The 21919-nt window shown below is 35.9% G+C and overlaps 1 protein-coding gene across 4 annotated transcripts in view; it reads left to right on the forward strand.

The window, feature by feature from the left end:
- LOC112160546 (protein unc-13 homolog C) overlaps positions 1–4260 on the forward strand; it is a gene marked incomplete in the record, with an annotated part of 136537 nt that extends 132277 nt beyond the window's left edge. For 3 of the 4 annotated variants that reach the window (XM_024295164.2, XM_036211111.1, XM_036211113.1), the window contains 3 exon segments: positions 140–232; positions 1888–2047; positions 2714–4260. In XM_024295164.2, coding sequence (XP_024150932.1) covers positions 140–232; positions 1888–2047; positions 2714–2999 — 539 coding nt within the window. 4 annotated transcript variants of the gene reach the window in all.
- Positions 4261–21919: the final 17659 nt, after the last annotated feature.

Below are 21919 nucleotides of genomic sequence, written 5' to 3' on the forward strand. Positions count from 1 at the left end.
AAGCCGCTTCTAATTCTGGATCGTTTCCTTACGTCCTCTTATTTTCACTGTGTCTCTCCTTGGCTTCCTCTCGACTGCCTCTCTGTGATTTTTATTATGCCTCTCCAATTCTCCTGTTGCTGTTTTGGTGTGTGTCCAGCTCAATCATCCAGTGGATCAGTGGGGGAGTTGTCAATGCAAGTGAATCTCATCTCTCACCCTGGCACCGGAGAGCACAAAGTCAGCGTGAAAGGTGAGCTTTTTCCCAAAGTCAGAGCTCCTTTTACTCATGTCGCTCCCCTACAAACAAACAGCCAGATTTGGAATTACTGCTAAAGTCATAATCAGCAGAATTTGGGAGTATAAGTCCGTCGCACAGAAAGTATGGATCAGCTTTATTTGTATATTGGAGACTGTGTTAATTTATGGACCGCGCTGAAATATCAAATCAACTGTTGGATGTGGTGCAATTAAATTTGGCAAAGAATTCCAAGTAAGTTTGATGATGCCAGGAGTTTTCCACCATCGCCTTTAGTTTGTCATCTGTCAAAGTCAAGGAGCTGCCTTATAAACTCAGCAACATACAACGTAGTTCAACCATTTCCAGTCCAAATAATGATAATTTTTTAATTATTTGGAATAAAAAAAAAATGAAACTACACCAACAATTTTCTTTTTAAATCTACTATTAAATATTTAACTCAAACATTAGCACCCAACAAAGAGGTGCAACTTCAACTAATTGGGCTTTTGAAACCAAATCTGTTATTTTACAAAAGTTTACATCTGTAAGAAAATGGTGTGAACAGTTATCTTCATTTAGATGAGCACAACTTCTAATTTTTAATGGCACAGATTCATCTCTCCACCCACACAGAAGCTGTAATGACATCTATTACGCCTCCCCTGAGAAGCTCCATATGCATTACAGCTGCAAACATCTATAATCAGCACCCGCTCTAACAAGTCTGGGTGATTGGCAATTAGGTTACCATGGCAATCCTGTTTGCTTCATTTTTATCAAAGGAAAATCAATTATTACAGAGAATTAACCATTTTTTTGGTTTGATTTTGTTGTTTTATGAAAATGTGTAAAATCTGAATTCAAACATGTTTTGAATTGCAGTGCAGTATTATAATGATAATACTCGATTTTTGAATCATCGTAACCAACATTGACTATTTACACAATTTACATAATTTTAACAAATATGTTTAGTTCTAATTTTCTAACAAAAATACATTTTTACAGATGCCTTAATAGTTTCCCATTTAAAACAGTTTAAATCCCAATACAACCATCTGTTTATCTATTTTTAAAACTTTCCTACTAGTCTTTTATTTGTGGTTTTGCCTTTAACCAAAGCAAAATAAACCTGTGTCCTGTTATAGGACATAGTTTCTGTAGAGCAGCATTAGTTTATTAGAAATTCACCTCTGAGTTGTGGGCCTGTTGGCACAGAGTAAGCTTCAGCTTATTTCCCATGATCCCTTTGTTTACTTGCTTTACCGCTAGCTTACAGGCCCTCACAACTCCAATCTAACATTACAATAATGGCGAGCAATATTGGAGCTACCCAGCCGTTCTCTTTTGAGTTCAAACGAGGAAAACAAATCATTTTCTAGAGCTTTTTCAAGCTGAATTTCTTTCCAGTCCCGATTCATCACAATTTGAAAAAACAAAAACCCAGAAATACAATTTTAAGCCAAAATTGTTTTATATATCTGTCTTCCATCATGAAATCCTGTTAAAACTCAAAAAAACACAATTTTCATCACAGTTGGTCTTAAATAATAATTGCAAATACCAATTTTCCATTCTCTGAGATTTTTTTTTTTTTTTTGTCTTAACTGATTTTGTGATTTTGTTGTGACCTGTATGACCTCTTTGTCCTCTGAATTTGACAGTGATCGGGGTGAACAACCTCAGCTGGCAGACCAACGCCATGTTCCGCCCCTTTGTTGAAGTCAATGCCATCGGTCCACACTTGGCTGACAAGAAGCGCAAATTTAGCACCAAGACCAAGAACAACAACTGGTCACCAAAGTATAATGAGCTATTCCAGTAGTGAGTATCATCATGTATCCTCTAAAAACTGAAGTGAACAGAAACACATGGACATAGCTCCAACAGAAGCTGGTTAAAAAGCACCATCTGTCTTGTGTTCTTTTGCTTTATGGAGAAAAAGGGCATAACGCATCTGCTTTGACCTTTTGGTCCCCTCCTTTCTGTTTTCATAGAGCTAAGTGAATTGACCTAAGCCACAAACCAGAGACAGTGCTGTCCTCTTTCTAAGTGCTAACCCATTCTGACTTTAAGATGCTATTGTATTGCTGGGAACAATTAGAAAACAACCAAGAAACATTTGTGTGAGAATAATGGCTCTTTGGAGAGATGGCATTCATCTCCTTCACAGAACACGACTGCATTTCCTCATCACAGCCGTACACATTGATGAGACTTCCCTTTGGGGAAATGCTATCAAGCTGAACTCATTTACTGACAGGTTATATTCAGCGGCAAACAAAGCTGAATGTCAGGCTCCAAAAGCAATCTGTGTTCTATGATATAAACATCCAATGATTTTCCTCTGACTTATATAACAAAGTGCAATGAAGTCCGTGGGGGAATATATTTTAGCGAATGGCATTATCTGTTGAGTTATTCTTGAAAAGCATCTAAAATTGTCAAGTCAAAATGTTGCATCTGATTTCTTAATGTTCTCACTTCTAGTGTTCTGAGTAACGAACATGGTCCAGAGGTCTACGAGCTCCACGTTTCGGTAAAGGACTACTGCTTTGCCCGGGAAGACCGCATCATCGGCATGACGGTCATCCAGCTCAAGGAGCTCGCGGACAAAGGCAGCTGCTCGGCCAACTACCCTCTTGTACGGAGCATTTCTATGGATGAAACGGGCCTCACAATCATGAGGATACTCTCTCAAAGGACCCACGATGAAGTGGCCAAAGAGTTTGTGCGCCTCAAGACAGACACACGCTCAACGGAGGAAGTCTCATAAGCGGAGCAAAAAAAACAAAAAAAAAACAAAAAGGGGTGTTTTAGGAGGAGTTGTCTTGGAAACGGGGTGTGATGGGGCTGAGAGGAAGCGGTAGCAGATGTTTTGCTGGAAGGAGCAGAATGATTGTCCAAAGAGAAGCAAAGGAGGCCCAACAGTGGCGAGGCAGCAAGAGTGAGAGTTGTGTTTGTTTGTTTTTGTGCATGTGCGTAAAACATCTGTTGGAATGTTCATTTTAAAACTACAGTATGTACAAGTGTTTACTTACCGTATGCTTACTATTAAGTACTATATTCTACCAGTTATGTTTATGAGACATGATACTTTTTGTACAACATTTAGTCTTTTTGAACAGAGATTTGTTCCAATAAAGTGCCAAACCAGTGGAAAAAAAAGATCTAAACGTATATGAATTATGGTGAAGTTTGTATGTTTGAAATTTGCTTGATTATTTTGTCCGGTGTTAGTCATTTTCTGACCGTGTGGCGTTTTGATCGTTGCGAAGTCGTTCATTTTGCACCCGTTTTTTCTGGCTTCATGTTCTTCCTCTCTGCACTGTTGTGCATGTCCTCCTCTGTGTCACGTCTCTCCCATGATGAGCGCCCAGCAGGGTCCTGTCCCCTTGCCTTCAGACCGTTTGTATTCCGAGTCGACCTGAAAATAGACCATGTTTTTTGAAATGGCGATGACTGCTATGTAAACCTTCATAGGTCTTTGTAATTTTATAATCATTACAAAAAACGACAACAGTGTTCAGTGCTAACAGTCTTAGCAGAAAAAGCAGAAAGTTTAGTCTGTTTTTCTTATGTTCTTTTCTTTTTCTCTCAGCTTCCAGCCTTTCTGAATGACCACTGTGAACATGACAGTTTAAAACTTTTATTTCATATTTTTTGATTACTTTGTTCCTGATAAACTGCCAAAGTTATTTCAAACGCACCGTGTCATACACTCAGACAAGCATTCACACAAATGTGTTTGATTACATGTTCAGTGTTTGATTGTCCAGAGGGATCTACAGAGATTTTGATTTCCTGTGAAGCTGTTATTGACATTAAAGTTGCACATATTCATTTGTACATGGGTTCTACCAGCTTCATCAATGGAATTATTTTTCTTCATTAAGGAAAGAGTTTAACATTCAGTAAATATGCAACATTCCTATGTATTGCACTGATGGCGAATTGTATGTCATGTAAATATAGTGAGATATTGTACAAAAGTCTACTTTTCTTCTATGTGCATAAAGTATGTTAACGTGTTGAAACCTGGGAGTCACTTTGAACAGTTGTCCAGTCAGAACTTTTATATATACAGATATATATTTATTCTGAGTTTAAATACGTTTTAAGATTAAAGTTTTTAGGTTAAATTATTGACAACAGCGAGAAGGCCCTGGTTCAAATCCCGACTACCTTTTTGTGTGAAGTTTGTATGTTCACTTGGCACTCCGGCTTCTTCCCACAGTTTAAAAACATGCTTCCTAAGCTTAGTGATTACTCTAAGTTGCCCCTACGTGCAGCTGCAAGTTGTATGGGTGTGTGATTGTGTGGCCCTACGACAGGTTGGCGACTTGTCCAGAGTGTACCCAGCCTTTGCCCAAAAGTAGCCAGGTAAGGCTAAGAGAACCTTGTGACCTTAAAAGGAATAAAGCAGGTTAAGAAAATGGATGCATATTGATAATACCATAAAAAAATTTTTTAGAATACCTGCAGAAACAGCTGGGTCTCTTTCAAACCTGGCATGTGAAGCGCGTTTAAGAGTAAATGCTGATTAGCATATGACTGTCGCAACCATTGACGTGAATATCAATAGACTTATCAACCCTCCCCTTTTGTGTTCCAGATAGTAAGTACCCCTAGGCTGCAAAAAGTCCCATGAGAAATAGACAGCTTCTCAGTCATTTTATTTGTCAAAATAACCATTCTTGTTCTGCTTTCTTAGCACGTTCTTTCTAACCCTAATTTTTTTAAGATATTTTTTCTTCATGCAAATCATTCAGTTATAAACTGACCAATCAGATGGCTCAGTAAAAGCATTCAGCTCCTGCTGACCCCACCTCAAACGTTTGATTGACATTTCCCCCGATCCACTTTCAGTGAGAGGGGTGAGGACTTCAAGCCGGATCAACCCAACTCATGATTGGCGACAGTAGTTCCACTAAAAACGTGACTCATATCAACTCAGACTAATTGCTGTCCATGTGTGGCAATCGGTTGCAATATGTCGGTAGACATATTAGGAAGTGAGAGTGAAGGCTCTGGGTCGGAGATGAGGCATTTCCTATGCGTGACCTCAACACTTGCTATAGTTATTATTAACTGGTCTATGGTTGCTACACGATATTGGCACATGCTACTTGAGTCTTGGTGCAAAATGTCCAAGAGGTGCAAATCTTGCAAACTTTGCCCCAGGCCAGGGGCGGAGCTACAAGTGACATGAAAAGAAAAAAAGACTTTGTCATAGAATTCTGGTCCAGCACAAACCGCAATTATTAACTTCTTCTCCATGATCAATTTTCAAACAGTTGGCACTTCTGTGTTTTGAAAAGGATGTTACCCATACATCGCTATCAAATCTGAGTCCTTTATTGGTCAAAGTTCAACTAGTTTGACTTTTATCGAGGGTTCAGAGGCTACAGATTTTGTGCAGAGAGCCCGATAATTGACCTAAAAACTTGCGTAGCAACAGAAGAATGCAAGAATTTTGAGAAGGAGCCTGAAAGGTGCATCTTCATCAGTTTACATAGACTTCTCATTGGAAGTAGTCCCTTGTTGCTGAGGGCGGTTTAAACACACAGTGGAGATCAAAAGTTTGGGCATCCCTGGTAAAATGTTATTGTGCATAAAGACGCCAAGGAAAGACAGAAAATTCCTCTAGAGGTATCATATACTTTAATTACATATGATACATTCTTCTATTATGTTAAAAAAAGATTATTTCCACAATTTACCCTTTTAATATGATGCTTACAAAGCAGGAGAAAGCTGTGAGAAGACAGCAAAACGTTTTCAGATGCCAATATCTCTGTCCAGAATGTAAGTTAGAGATGGCAGTCAAGAGGAATATTAGAACATTTTATCTGGGGTGCCCAAACTTTCGATCCCCATTGTAGCTTACCATGTAGGCAACATTAGAATCACACATACTCCTGGCTGATTAGAACTCTAAGTTACTTCAATTACAGTAACTACAATAGCTTCTCTAAGAAGGAAACATGACGATGTACAAGAGGAATCATTGGGGGAAAATAAATAATTAATGCTGTTTTTAAAAATTCCTAGAATTTCCTGGCACAGGTAACAATCTAACACCGTGTTAGCCACCTACATATTTTTTGCAAACCCAACAGTCTAGATCCTACTGTAAAAATCCTTTACAAGAGACTGTAATCCCTTAAACTGAGTATGAAGGGCTGCTTTTTTGTTTTTTCATTTTCTGTGATTCATGATGCGTGAGATGAGTGTTTTCAAATCAGTTATGCTCTACTTACCCTCAGTATTTCCACACCCACAATAGGTTTTGCATGTCTGCGGGACGAAATAACATGTCACCTTTATGCCTTTTTTAATATAGGCCATCTGTAGGACTACATAGCTCTCACGCGTACATTGAAAGAATCTTCTGTGTTTTATTCCCTACAGTAACTGAAATTGAGACAGATTACTGCATCTTCTTCTTCTGACCTAAAGTTGGTGGAGAAATATTCCAAAGACGCTCCTACCGTGGCTTAAAGGCTGCCTGCTTTATCTAACTAGGTCATTAACAGAAGCCTGGTATGGACAAAAAAATAAATAAACAAATTAAAAAAAAAGTTTGTAACTCCTGATCACTAATTTGTACAAATTCCAACAGACCTCAAAAAGACAATTGTCATAATTAAGTTTCGAATCAAGAAGATGGTTTATTATTAAATAAAGTGGGATCTTTCCTTCACTTTAACTATTCCCAAATGACCATTTTTAGGGCTGCAACAGCACAGTGCAGAGCTTAAGAGTCTGTGATGCACTTGAACCATCACACATACAAAGCTGTAGTTCTTTGTGTAGTTTTTTTTTTTTTTTTTTCCATTTTCCCGATTAATAAACAAACATCTTTGGCATGTTTGCATTTTCGTTTATATTCATTAAAAAAAGATCACATGAAAATCAAAAGCTGCCAAAAAGAGAGATTTAGGTAATAGCTTCAAGCTGATTTTAAAATAATATTTTTTTAAAAAGCGTTCAGTTACTTCACACTATAGGAATTATTTTTTTTTTTTTTTTTTTTACAAAAATCTTCCTCATATCTGCAGGACTGGTAACAGAGCTTGGCAAGTTCATATCAGATGATAGCAATAAATATCACAATATAAATCAAATAGCCTAACTATATTTGTCAAATTTGAACATGTGGCTCATAAGAGAAATGTGTAATCATCATAAGGTTGTTTAGATTGAAATCTCCAAATCACATTTTATTTATCTGTCTGTTGTTGCTTTAAAGTCCCCCTATGACATTTTTTTTATTTTATAATTTTTTAACCACAATCCCACAACCTAAATGTCTTTTTAAATGTCCATTTTTAATGTTGATCTGAAACCTCTGTTTCCAGAATCTCCTCTGAGGGGGGCGTGGCTTTTGGAGCTAAGATGAGCAGCAATGAGCAATAATTGCCCCATGTTCTGCTGTTTCAGCCAAAAACTAAATGCTACACAGGTGAAGTCACCGTGGGGGTGGGGTGTGACACTAGTCACATGCGCTTGACCACCGTGCAAGAGGTTGAGGAGGAGAGGACAAAAGAATTTCACCAAAAGAAGAATTAATAAACATGACTAATTTGACAGAAACATTTACTCGCCATGTGACTACTAACACTCTAATTTTTACTTGCCAAAGAGGAGAAAATGCTTGCAACTAGCGAGTGTAAATTTCAAACCATTCAGACCATCGGTCTTGTCCTAAAATAAACTGAATTTTGTTTGGGCTGACTCTAATTTGTGCCAGATGAATTTCTTACCATGCAAACTAGAAAAAAAAAGAGCAAAAGTATGAATAGGAGCTAAAAGTAGAAAGTGTTTTTGCTTGTTTTCCCATTCTCCTAGAAGGCAGAAACCAGAGGAAAACACAAACCTGACTCATCTTCCAGTAGAGCTGCCAAGATGCAAAATAACATTGACATGTACAACCTTGACCCCTCATTTGCATACTGTCAACTCCTCTGGGAAATTTGGGGTGATTCTCTGCAGCACACTGCAAAAGGACAAACAGATAATGCTGGACAAGTTCTGATCTTTCAGAAAGAGTCTGGCGATATGATTTACGGGAAGATGCTGACTTTACTTTTGTATTAAATCACCCAAAAATTAAATAAAGCGGGAGTCGTCTCCAGGTGCAAACTAATTGAGCATGTGACAGCAGGATAAAACAGCAGTGAAGCTCAATAAGAGGAGGATGCATTATCCAGAAGTTATGGGCCAAAGAAAGACCCGATGATAATGGAATGCTGCCAGCTGTTATGTGTGAGTAACAGCTTGACAGACATGAAGACTCCAGGTTGGACTTGTTTGTCCTTCAAAGCAGAGGACTGTTTATCTGACAGGGAAAAATTGATGGAGCTCTCTTTGCGAAAGACAATTCTTCCTCTCAGCATGGATTTTACTTGAAATCAAGTAAAACTAAAACAAGTGAAAAATATTTAGACTTCTTGGTAGGTATTTTTAATAAAATTAAAAACATTATCAAAACTAGGACACATTATTTTGGTCATAGGAAACAGGATTTAGTGACATCCTAAAATTATTTAAAAAAAAAAAGTGACATTTTTAACGCTAGAGGGGGGGAAATAAATGTCATTTTTTCTCTTTAAAATTAGGAGTTATTTTTAAAAAATGAGCACACTGTACATAAATTGTAACCCGTTTATTTATTTTGCTAAATTGTTTCTGTATAAACCAACAGTTAAAGAATTGACATTTGTCTTCTACTTTTGTTTACATGTAAACAATTCAAAATCAGCCATTAGTACCAGAGCATTAAGCTCTATCAGTAGACAGACACTTGTACTCTTGGTATTGGTATGTTTCTCAGTGTAATATTAGGGAATATGTTTTTTTTTTTTTTTTGCTTAGATCCTTACTGAACTCTTTAAAAAACTTTTTGCTCTTTTAACGTTTATATAGTTTCAGCTGTGACCACCTTATAAACAATTCTACATAGTTTTTACTCAATTAGTTTATTTTATCAAAATCTCAGGTCATTTTTAGAATATTTCAATTCAGAAGAATGTTCTGATCCTTCAGCGAGGACATCATTAATTTCATGCCATGCTCATGTATTTTTTCAGCAAAACAAAACAAAGCGCTTTTGATTTTATTAGATGAAATACTCAAAGTTATAGAGCAAACACGATATTCTCTAATGCTTGGATATGCAGCCTTCCCTACATAAGGCATTGCTATTAAGATGCATATAAAAAAACTTTTTTTTTCATAAACAGAATAAAACAAAAAGAAAATAACTTTTATAACTTGACAGAGGTTTGCATGACTTCCTTTCAAAATAAAAGATTCATATCCGTGCAGCAAATGCATTAGTAGGTAGTGTGAAGTCACCAGTGGGGGAAATAAAAAACATAAAAAACTAAAAAAAGGACAATTAAGTGTAAATCAGAACTAATGAAGTGATCCTTACTGTATTGTTTGGACCACAAGGTAACTTGAATTTTTCAACAAGACATCTGCCTAACAATCGTGCACAGCCTATGTATGCTTACTCAGCTCCAATTGATTTTCTGTGGTACAAGGTGCTCCAAAATCTGCGTTTCTGTAGTCGGGAGCCTCATGGTGAAATACATATGCTTCAGCAGTCTGGGAATATATTGGATAAAGCTTGACTTATGACTGCTTTTTTTAGATTGATGTGCGAAGAAGTCCAGCATGTATTACTTTTTAAAATTCAAAAGATTTTTATTTTTCTTCCTAACCAGAGACCCAGAGTCTCAGGTTACAGGCCGCTGCTCTGGAGCTTCAAATGTCTAGCCATTTAAAATTAGAGAACTTTTTTATTTTCAAATTGGGGTATTAACTTTTAAGAATCCACATAAACCTAGAGGCACAAATTTCGCACAACAGCCAATTAGATTAGAATTCTTAGAAGGGTTTAGATATTTTGATAGGTGAAATATTTCTGGAGATATGAACATTTGTCTAGAGAAGAAAACAGCCTCTCTGATGTTTCATTTATATTTGAATTAACACATTTCAAACCAATTTGTTTAACGTTTCATTTTCTCATTCACTTTACTGTAAATAGTATTTGATTTTACATTTCGAGTTACCTTAAGTGTAAAATAATTGTGTTGCTTCTTAGCTTAGTGAAAGACACTGATTTTTTAAAACAAATTTACCACATTTTTTTAAGCTTGAAAGCTCAAGATTGCTTGAACAAACATTACATCAGTGAAATGAAAAGTTTAAAATCAATTAAATGAATAATAATAAAAAAATTAAACTTATGGGGTAAATAAAACCAATACAATAAGATAGATGTTTTGAGGACCACAATAGAATATTTTTTAAGACAAAACTTCTGAACAAAGCAGAGACAAACAGAACAAGAAGTGAATGTTAACTTGAAGCTCGTTCATAGACTGAGGATCAATTAGCTAAACGTAAGACAGCTGTGGAAGATTGGCAGCTTCACACCTGGTGTGACTGCAGGAGTGGGCGGGGCTGGAATAAAAAGCCAAACTAATTATTAATATCTAAATACAAAAACCAAGTGGGAGTTAGCCTAAAATATGTTTTATTAGATTTTACTGTTAAACAAATTAATTTGCTCATAAAATCACAAGAGTATTTTTTTTTCAACTATAGATCCCAATGAAGTGGAATATACATATATCATACATATACCATATAGCATGAGTAATATATAAAGCATATACTATATAAAATTGCAATCAAGTCTTACAAAGACATCATTATATATGTGTATACACAGTATGAATACAGTATGTATATTCATTTATATACACACACACACATATATATATATATATATAAAATTTTTGAACTTTCACATTTAAAAAAATATATAATCAAGTATTATGGACTACAAAATCAAAAACAACAGTCAAGAGCTGTAAAAATGAAACAAACCTACATTTTTAATTTTCATAAATATATTGTTACTAGTAAAGTTACAAAGATTCCAAACTTTTAAGAAAAATTATATCCTTAAATAAAGATTAAACTAAATTTAAAAGTTTGAGTAAAAAAAAAATAAATAAATTTATATAAACTTTTATAGTCTATAAACCTGACCTTGATTATTTAAAGACACTTTTAGCTTAATATGTATTTATATGTTCAATTTAATGTTGAAAACGTAACTATCCATCCATCCATCTTCTTGACCGCTTCTTCCCTTTCGGGGTCGCGGGGGCGCCGGAGCCTATCCCGGCTACTGAAGGGCGAAGGCGGGGTACACCCTGGACAGGTCGCCAGTCTGTCGCAGGGCGAAAACGTAACTAAATTGCATAAAATAGTTAATTGTTTATGCGCCCTTTCTCATAATCTAAAATAATTTACCTTTTTGATGCAGTTTTCCAGAAAGTACAACAGTATTAAATGTAAATGAAAAACAGTCATTGCAAATAAGCCTGTCATCCAGATACTAACTTTGCATCTCACTGACTTTTCATTTCCTCTCCATTTTCAGATGTGCATCTCACTTCTATAAGTCTCATGACTGTCTGGATACAGGCATGCTGGTTTGGTATTTATCCGTTTGCTTGAGTTTGCTGAGAATAGAGATGTATAAGTGTTCTATAGTTTTAATGTTCTGTGCTTCTTTCCAACTTATAATTACTTCATTTTGTCCCTCTGTGGGGAAAACTCTTTTTTCCCAAGAAGACAAAAAAAAAAATGTCTTTAATCACAAAGGGAAGAAAAGGTGAGCTATTAAAGGACAAAGGTTGTCCCTACATTGGTTGAGCACTAAGTATCACAACACCACCGTGGGAAAAAGAAAGCGCCTTTGGTCATTAGATACAGCGAAGGCCAGCACCAGCAACTCCTTTAAGAGCATGTAGGACAATGGCTCTGTCAACCGGACCTTGATAGATGTGAAATGAAGAATTACAGCGAGCAGCCGACCGTTTGGGTGTTGTTGGCTCAAACTGCTCTATAATTGCTTCAGCTGGCTGACAGTTTTATAGCAAACACGCATGACGAGTAGGGATGGGAGAAAGATGGTTTATTTCCTTTAACACTACAGTTGTTGATGGTGGTTTCCCGCTCAAACTCATGTTGCCGCTTTGAATAAAAACGAGTGCTTATATCTGCAGTCAGGTCGCTCAGTGGGACGCACTGTATTTCTATCTATTTGATTGAAAAGTTCATATTTTAAAAGCATCAAAAACTTTTGAAAGCACCAATTATGCTGAACTCTGAAAATGTTATAATAAAGCTTAGTTAGAAGTTGGAAACTTTTAGTTGTTTGTATATTTCTGACAGTCTGCACTGACCCTTTGAAACAAAAACAAAAGCCACATAGACATTATTTGTATTCCCCCCTCATAAATCACAAGCATATTTTCAAAGACAAGAGAAAGGACATGGGCTGCACAGTTAGCATCTATTCCACCCAGTCTCACTGTTGCAGCACTTTTAGAGCTTTTGCCACTAAAGCTGAAAATCATAGAATATTTCCATTTTGTTCCCTAAATTTCCAGCACCAATAATGAGATTAATTGGAAAAAGCTATCAATCAATTACCTTAATTTGAGGACTACATTTTTATGAATCAAATGCATGTAGAGTCAAGACCAATAACACAGGAAGGGGAGTGTTTACTGTGGACAATAATCTATGTGTAGCCATCCTTTGAGGGCATTTGGAGCAAGTGTGCTGCAGGTGGTGGTTCTGGACGAAAGAGAGTGAGGAAAGAGAGTCCTCGAGCCGTGCCATCTGCTCACGTGTAATTACTGTTTCAGTTGGAGCTTAGTCTGTGAGAGGGCCTTCCTGACCAACCTACAGGCTGGCTCAGAATGAATAAGTGCACCTCCAGCACAGCTTATACACTTAAAAGCAAAGTAAGCAGGCTGACCTTTTCAGCAAACTTTATTTACAAAAAAGAAAAAAAAAATTACATCCAAACAGAATATTTCAATTTCTGAGACAATGGTTCAGACTTTACTAATGTGGAGCCATCACTTTGTTCACCCATCATCTGTTGGCAAATCCAAACACAAATGAGTAGCTTGACTAAAATGAAAACTGCAGAGAACGCTGACTTTGATTTGAAAGCTACTCACAATGACCTACTTCTCAGTGAGGACATTATCTATTGGCTGTCCAAGAAGTCACACAATTCACTCATGCCCTAATTTACACACTAGACAATGTGAATGGTGTTATACCTAACACTTTAGGAGAAGGGATTGACAATGAGGAGGAAAAAAACATGTAAATGTTTGTAAAACTACAACAAAAAACTTTCTGGTGTCAGTTTAATGTGTGAATGCTTAGTGAGCATTGTACTTTTGGTATTCATAAACTTTATAGTTTTTGAAATATTGAGCAAAACATGCTCCTTAGGAAATAAATTAAAAGTTGCACAAATCCTTCAAAATCTTTGTACTCTTTAAAACTTTAGAATTCACCATTCAAACTTGAAAATCTTCAGAAACTACCTGATTTTTTAGGGTAATTTAAATTTGAGCTTTTATTGTACATGCTAGCTGTTTTTGGCTGATTTGGACAGTTTTAGGCTAATTTAGAGCTAAATATTTTAGCATTACGTTAGCTTTTTGGAAAAAAAAAATTCTAGTTTTTTTTAGATCAAATTTGGTGTTTAGCTAGTATATTAGCATAGTGCTGGCTGATTATAAAAATATACATTTATCAAGTTTGTTAGGCAAATTTAGAGTTTAGCTAGTATTTAAGCATTGTGATAGCTTTTTTCCCAAAACATTTTTCCAAGTTCTTTAGGCAAATTTTGACTTTAACTAATATGTTAGCATTATGCTAACTGTTTTGGGAAAATTTGACATTTTTCCTTTTTTTAGATAAATTGGCATTTGGCTAATATTTTATCAAGCTTTCAGTGTCAGCATGTTCAGCTATCATTTTCAGCATTATCAAGTATCAGCTTGAGAATCTTTAGCAGCTACATTCAGCTTACAGCATTCACACTTAGATTATCCCTGGTAATGCTATCTTGTTTTCCATTGGAGTTTAGTTTTTCCTGTTTTTGTTTTTCTTTCTGTTCCTCTGGTAAATTATATCTTAAATCTGGGTTAAATATCTGACATACCTGAAACTTGTAATTGTACTAACAAAAATATATCTATCACCATATGTTGCAGCATCCTTTGATGTGCAGTTATAGAAACACATGTATTATTATAATGTAAAAAACTTATTTTAGAACTGTTGCTTAGGAGCAAAGTCAGATGAAAGTCTGTTATTGAGCAGGAGGCTGCAGGCATGGCAAACTACTATTCATATGTATTCACTTTTTTAAATTATGTAACATCCATTTTTTTAAATATTGCCTTTATTAGATAACTCATACACCTATAACACAATCCTAAAACAATCTGCTTTTAGGGAAGTACATGAAATGCTTTGGTACAGTCAGTAGAATGAGTGTGAGTCAGAACACACATGAGGACATTTCAAAATATTCAAAACAGGGTGAGAGATTAAATATTTTGCCCTAAAGAGAAACACTAAAATTATACTCACAGGTCCTACAAAGAATAACAATAACCAAACTCTTATAATGAAGAGGCATACCTGTCAATGGGCCTGTGAGCAAATGTTTTTAAGTAAGGATCTCAGCTCTCAATGTGCCTCCTTTGAAGCTTCTGGTCATAATTGGTATCTTTCTCTTATAAAGAACTACAGACCTACAATTGTTAACAAAAACTCATTTCGTACACTTAAGTTCTGTTAATTACCAATCGAAGTACAATTGTATATGAATTTGCTCACCACATAATTAAGCTTTATTTTATCTTCTTTTTCTGCCTTGTTTCCAATTCCATAAGTGTGTTTCATTTTGAATTTTAATCAAAGTTTGACACAGCACAAAAATTTATATAATTTCTTCTCGTTTTTATTTTTTTTACCTTGTCCAGTCCAACAGCTGATCAAACTGAAACGAGCTTAGAGATTATTTTGTTTGACAGATTTTACAGTCACAACAGAGGGTTACTGAGTATAAACCCTTTTTGTATTTTATGCTAAACTTTATATATATATATATATATATATATATATATATATATATATATATATTCTCTAAACTAATTGTTGAAGATATCATTTTAGATTATAGGTAAAAAAAAATATTATAAATATATATATTATTTTCATAGGGGGGCCACCTGTAAAACAATCTATTTCTCCTCTGCTTTTTTGAGTTACACACCTGTACACACAGAAGTGTGCACACTCACACAAACAGATGAGCACACCTCCAGCAGTGGACAGAAAGGAAATATGTTTGCATTTGCCACCTGAGAGCGGGCAAAGCAGGAGCATTTATTCAAATGCTCCCACTGTGCTGAAGATAGCAACTCTTCAGAGAGCAGCAATGGTTCCTAAGCTCCATTTTCAAACCTAGAAATGCTCCTTTGGTCTGTAGAGTACAGCAATGCCCTGTTGAAATTATTCTTTAGGACTGGCTTTAATTACATCTTCAGCTGTCTATCGTGCTTCATTTTATACTAGTTTTCTCCAAGTATTTTTGAGTGGAAATATTAATATAAATTAATCCAGAGACTTTAAAAAGAATACAAACACAATTGTAGGTAATTATAAAGCATATGAACACAGTAAGGCATTTATTTAAGTTAGACAAATCTAATTATAACCTTGTATATGTTTGAATTTGTCTCGTCCTTGGATGTGACACAGCATATTCTATAATGAATGTTTCCAATGAGACATATATTAAAGGTTTAAATGGGGACACCCTTCTATATCCCTTCTACTGTTAGGTTTGTCTGTCCAAAATTAGCAAAATAAAGATGTTACTGCAGCCCACTATATAGTACAATGAGTAAAGCAGTCTTTTCCAACACTGACTTTAGGTAACCTGCCCTGTGTGTTGTTGTTTTTTTTTTTCTTTTTTTTTTTGGAATACCTGATGAAGCTCATAGGTTCTGCAGAGAACCGGTTAATGGGTTAAAGTTATTTGATCAAGGGTGTTACACCAGGGACATACATAAGTGGAAACAGGTTTAAAGACTTCTAGCATCCCTGTCCCTCTTTAAAACCTTTTAAAGATGACAAGACTGTCCCCTGATGGTAATCTTAGGAATTGTTCTAAATGTTTTTTTTTTCTTTTTTTTTTTACAAAGAAAAATATAAAGGTTTTTTTGTTTGTTTTTTCAGAAAAAGTAAACTTGCATCAGGTTTTTTTTTGTCAGCAAAAACAAAACGATATATATATATATATACACACAAAAATATACATTTTTTTTCTTTTTCACCAGCCAGTTTTAAACAAATCCCTCAAGAAGCCTGTTTCAGAACCAGGTTAATTGAAGTTTCTGACAAATTTGGGCTAAATTAACAGAATCTCAGGTGGCAACAACTTAGTCTGTTAAGCTAACAAGTTCTGTCAGAATAGTTATTTCGGTTCTGCATTTTTTAAATTAATATGCAGATAATATAAATGCCAATTTTCAGTGTATAACTAGATTAAACTATTCTTTTCTGTTAAGCCTGTGAATCAGCTCACAGGATCATGTAGTGATGCAGAATGCTCTTACTCCACCTGAACATATGTGGCTTAATATAAGTAAATAATCAGATCAGAGGCACTTTCATGTACACATAGGAGCACTGGGAAAAGAAACATCACAGTTCCAGAGTTTATGAATTTCCCCTTCCAACAATTATGAAACAAATACATCACGCAAAATACATGTAGTCTGATCTTTTGTCTGGACAAAGAAATGCATTACATTTTTAATATTAATTTAACATCATATCTTAGAATTTTTGGTCCAATCAAATAAAACTGTATTCTTACTAGGCTACACAAAGTGATTCACAGAATTAAAAAATCTTTAAAAAAGAGGAACAGTCTTCACAATAACATCCTTTGTGTCTGATTTTTATTTTGTTTGTTGAGTTTTTTTTATTTTCATGATGCCCTGCCATCATCATGAAGATACTTCACTGCATTTGTTCCAGTGTCAGATTTCATCTTTACAATCATTTTTCATCACAGAGCAGCATCCATAATTCATATTAGGCATAATATTACCTATGTTCCTGCGGCCTATTTCATTTAAAGTTACTGCTGCTGCTGTTGTGGCTTCTTGTTCTGAGGAAATGAATTTCCTGTTTTTCCTACCCTCATGAATTCATTCAAGCAGCAACACCTTCCTATCAGTTTCTCAAATTTGCTGCTTCATTATTTTATTTTTATCTTTTTTTATTTAATTTTCTGGACAAATGCTCTCAGAGTGAATGTAAGACCCCTTTAAGCACAATGTATGATCGTATTTGTTGAACTGTTGCTATGATGAATTATTGCATTCCACTGATGAGGATTTTTCTCGTCTAAACTTAATTAAGCTAACAATGATAAGCATTTATCATACTTACAGTAAGAGTTGTTAGCCTCAGACAGTTTACATTTGCAGCAAAACCCTCTTGAAATTGACATCTGATCCACCTATCCATTATCTTTGCAGCTTCACTCTGGTTAAGGTCACATGGATTGCTGGAGCCTATCCCAGCTAAGATAAGGCGAGGGCAGGGTGCATCCACACCAGAAGTAGGAAGTATCTAACTACTGGTAGCTGATGTTTTCACCATCTTAATTGCTTAAGATGTATCTAAATCCTCTGGGAAAATTCAGAAAAACCTTTTATTGGTCTTCCCTTCCCCATCTTTCTTTAACTCCTTTTATACGTAGAGATGCATCACCTCGACATTTGTTCTTTACTTATAATCAACATTTTCAAACTCCCATCCTCTTTGCTGCATCTTTCATTGCTCCTTTGAAATGTATTATCAGTGTCACTGGACTAAAATGGTAAATGGCATACACTTATAAAGCACTTTTCTCCCTTCCCTAAGGCCTTTGGTGCTTTACAGTTACAAGTAATATCCACCCCTCACACACACTAACCGTTGGAGAGCTGGCATGCAAAGGAATCACCAAACCATAAGCAATCTAGGGTTCAGTGTTTTGTCCAAAGACACTTAGACTTATATGCAGAGGTCAAACGCTCTACCTCTGTACACATAACTGCATGTTCTGGCTTGATTGTACAGATTAGAGGACAATTGATTATTTTATCCCAAAATGTCATTATCTCATTCTGTGTCTGATTGTTTTCATAATTTTAAGTGTTTTACCTTTAGGAAGTTAAATCTGGGCGTCTTTGCATAGACTGGTGCCCCCCGACTCGGTCCTCGATGAGCAGAAGAAGATGGATGGATAGTAGGGGTTTTTAGCAGTTTCTGGTGTCCTTAGACAGCTCTTTGGTCTTAGCCATAGTGGACTTTGGAGTGTGACTGTTTGAGGTTCTTCTTCTAGTGTTTTTTTTATGATGGCACACAGCGTCACTGTGCATACCGCCACCTACTGGTATGGAGGGTCAGAATGTCAACCCACTAATTCCCTTTTGTTTTAGTAATCAATTTTGTCTGCCCCCAAAAAGAAATACAAACGGATAACTGCTGGTGTTGCTCAAAATATCTGCTATCCCCCATTTTATTTCTTTTTTTTCCGAGACGTTCCACAGTATATGAACAGAGAACTTACCCACAAACCATCAACATGTCCTCTATCGTTTCCTCTGCAACACAAAAATCACATTTACCATTAACCTGTTTTCCAATTTTGAAAAGATAATTAAATTGTGAGTGACCAAGTCTAAGCCTGGACACAATTCTGCTCTCCAGTCCACCCTATCCTGCCATTAACCTTCTGTATTCTGCAATACCACCTCTCTTTATTGTCACCCTCCCATCTTTTTTTGCCATTTGTCAATTTTTTTCCTTCAACAGACTTTTCACCTCTTTTTTGCTTACAGCAATATGTAAGTCAACACTAGGCTTCTCAGCTGCTTGTTTTTTTTTTGCCCACTCATTTTCTATAATTCCAATGTATGCTGGTATCCACATAAATGGAAAAGAGTCCTTCTGATTGTAAACTGTATAGTGTTTTTTTCCTATTTCCATTAAAATATCAGTTGTGCTGTGTGAAAAACTGCTTTTGATATTCATCAATGATGCACTGGAATCTGAGCATATAAGGTTCTGAGAGGCTTGACCTCCTCAACCCACTGCAGAGACAATAATATAGCTATCAGCTCCGCAGTGTAAACAGAAATTTTCTCACAAAGTTTATTTTGAACAATGATATCAAATTTAAGAGTAACAAATGCTGAACTTGTGTCCCCCCGTACGCCCCTTTGATGCATCACTGTATTTTTTCACATAACCATTATATTCATGTATGTAGCCTTGTATCACAGATGGACTGTGAGATTTGTATCTAATATTTAGCAGCGATAGGTCCACAAACCTCTCCATAATCAACCATGGCAGAACCATGTTTGGTAAAGGCTGGCAAAGGCACAATGGGACTTACAGCTAGATTAACTGACAGTTTGAGGTTGTGGACAGGTATCCTTTATATAGATAACAAGTTCAAACAGGTGTAATTGATACAGGTAACGAGTGGAGGACAGAAGGTCCTCTTAAAGAAGAAGCTACAAATCTGTGAGAGACATCAATCTTGCTTGTTTGTAAATTACCCAATACTTTTTTCTACCATAATTTACAAATAAATTATTTCAAAATCAGAAAATGTGATTTTTTTTTCTCTCTTTTTGTCTTTTAGAGTTTAAGTATATCTGTGATGAAAATTACAGGTTTTTCTCTCGTCTTTTTAAATGGGAGAACTTGCATAACTGGTGGCTGATTAAATACTTTTCTCCCACTTTTATGGAAGGGCTTGTGACTCATAATTCAAAATAAAAGTCAATACTGGAAATGCTTTTTCATTTTCAAAATGTACTTGCATTACTTATCTCTGAAATAATAAAATGAAAAAGCAATTCTCCGAACGGCTTTTTCCGTTTCTTGTTCAACACCACTCATTCTGTGACATAATTAAACTGATCAAGAAAATAAAATTTGACATTTCATTTTCAAAAAGTTCTTTAGTAAATGTGTATTAAAATTCAATTTGAAATATCAAATTAAAAAGTAAAATGCATAAACAGAAATACTTTTTCATTTTCAAAATGTAACTGCGAACGGCTTTTTCTGTTTCTTCTTCAACACCGCTCATTCTGTGACATAATTAGACAATGAAGACTGCTTTTTCTTTTTCACATAAATCAGTTTGACTTAGCATTACCAAGGGGCGCACCACGATGACGTCAGTGCTCGCTCCTCCTCTGCTTTGGCTTGTGCTGTCAGCAAACAACATGCCGCTCTCGAGTAAAGGGAAAAAAAGGAAGGATGAGGAGGAAAAACAAGCTCAAAGCCGAGATTTATCGTTTCATCTACAATTAACTGGGGTTTTTTTTAAACCTTAAGGACTGAGAAAAGCCGGATACACTCTGGACTGATCAACAGCCTGTTGCTCCTGCGGTGGCTCTCTGGCTGCAGCCAACCTCCCGGTGTCCAGCGGAGCTCACTCGCCTAATATGCTGGCAGACAGACACTCATGGTGGGGCTCCATCATGCTCAACCCTCCAGAACTTTGTGATATTTTGCTTATTTTTGCACGGCGAAAGAGAGACGGGCCATGCACATTTTTCATTTATTTTCATCTAAACCGCGTTCAGCGTGAATGGATCTCAATGTACCTTCCTTGGAGTTTTTGAGCCTTGTATTCTTTAGTCCTTGGTGTAAGCTTGTTGCTAGTGATCCTCCATTATTCCTGCTTCAGAGTAACAAAGTGCATCTTACTGGTCATTTCAGATTTGACATTCTCAGTTACACTGGAATATGAGGGATCTCGCTTAAATCTGTTGTACCAAACAGGATACAGACGCTTTTATGGTACGGTAGATTCACATGGTTGGATGCTATTATGACTAAGCACCATGTCTGATGTAAAATTCACTACTTCCTGCCTGATGATGCACCACACAGGAGCAGATGACCATCAGTCGGTAGCTTGGAGGAGGAGGAGTATTTGGTGTTTTGTTGCCACCTTGTGGAGTCATTTAGAACCCTAACATATCCAAAAAAAGATGGCAGCTAATCAAAAGTATCCTTAGGAAAAAAATATGTAAATTATATATTGTTAATTACCTTTTTAAAAACAAAGTAACTAATGGATGCAACCAATTCATAACATCTATGTCTAAACACTGTAGGCCTTTAAAACTTGTTTAAACAAAGCCCTAAAAGGCGATTAATTCAAATAATGAAACCAAAAAAAAAATAGCTTGAAAGGAACAAACTATTATATTACAAAAATATATAAAATAGGTTTTGTTGTAGTTAAAATTGACTCTTGTTGACCCGACTTAACTTCAAGTAGGTTGGTTTCCAAGCCAAATGTTAGATTATTTTATGATTAAAAAAAAGAGCCACAAGAGGTCTAAAACTCTTACAGCTCTCAAGTTCTCTCACCAAAAACCAGGATAAATGAGAGTAGAGACAAGCGGGATCTTAAGAGGAATTTTCACATTTGAAGATGTCCAACTTGATCTTTAAATTTATCAGCAAAACAGATGAGAGCAAAACAGCCAAAACTATTTTGAAAATCTTTCTAGCAGCATTTTTAGATAAAGCTGTGTGTTTGATGGCCTGGCCTCATGATATCAAACTGATACAATCATCTCAGTAAAGTTCAGCATGTTGGTTTGTTTTCAACAATCCCTTTAATGATGAAGGGATAAAGGTTGCCACGTCTGATCTTAAGGCTCCGTCCACCCTTTA

The sequence above is a fragment of the Oryzias melastigma genome, linkage group LG3 (genome assembly GCF_002922805.2).
Source record: "Oryzias melastigma strain HK-1 linkage group LG3, ASM292280v2, whole genome shotgun sequence".
Lineage (NCBI taxonomy): Eukaryota > Metazoa > Chordata > Actinopteri > Beloniformes > Adrianichthyidae > Oryzias > Oryzias melastigma.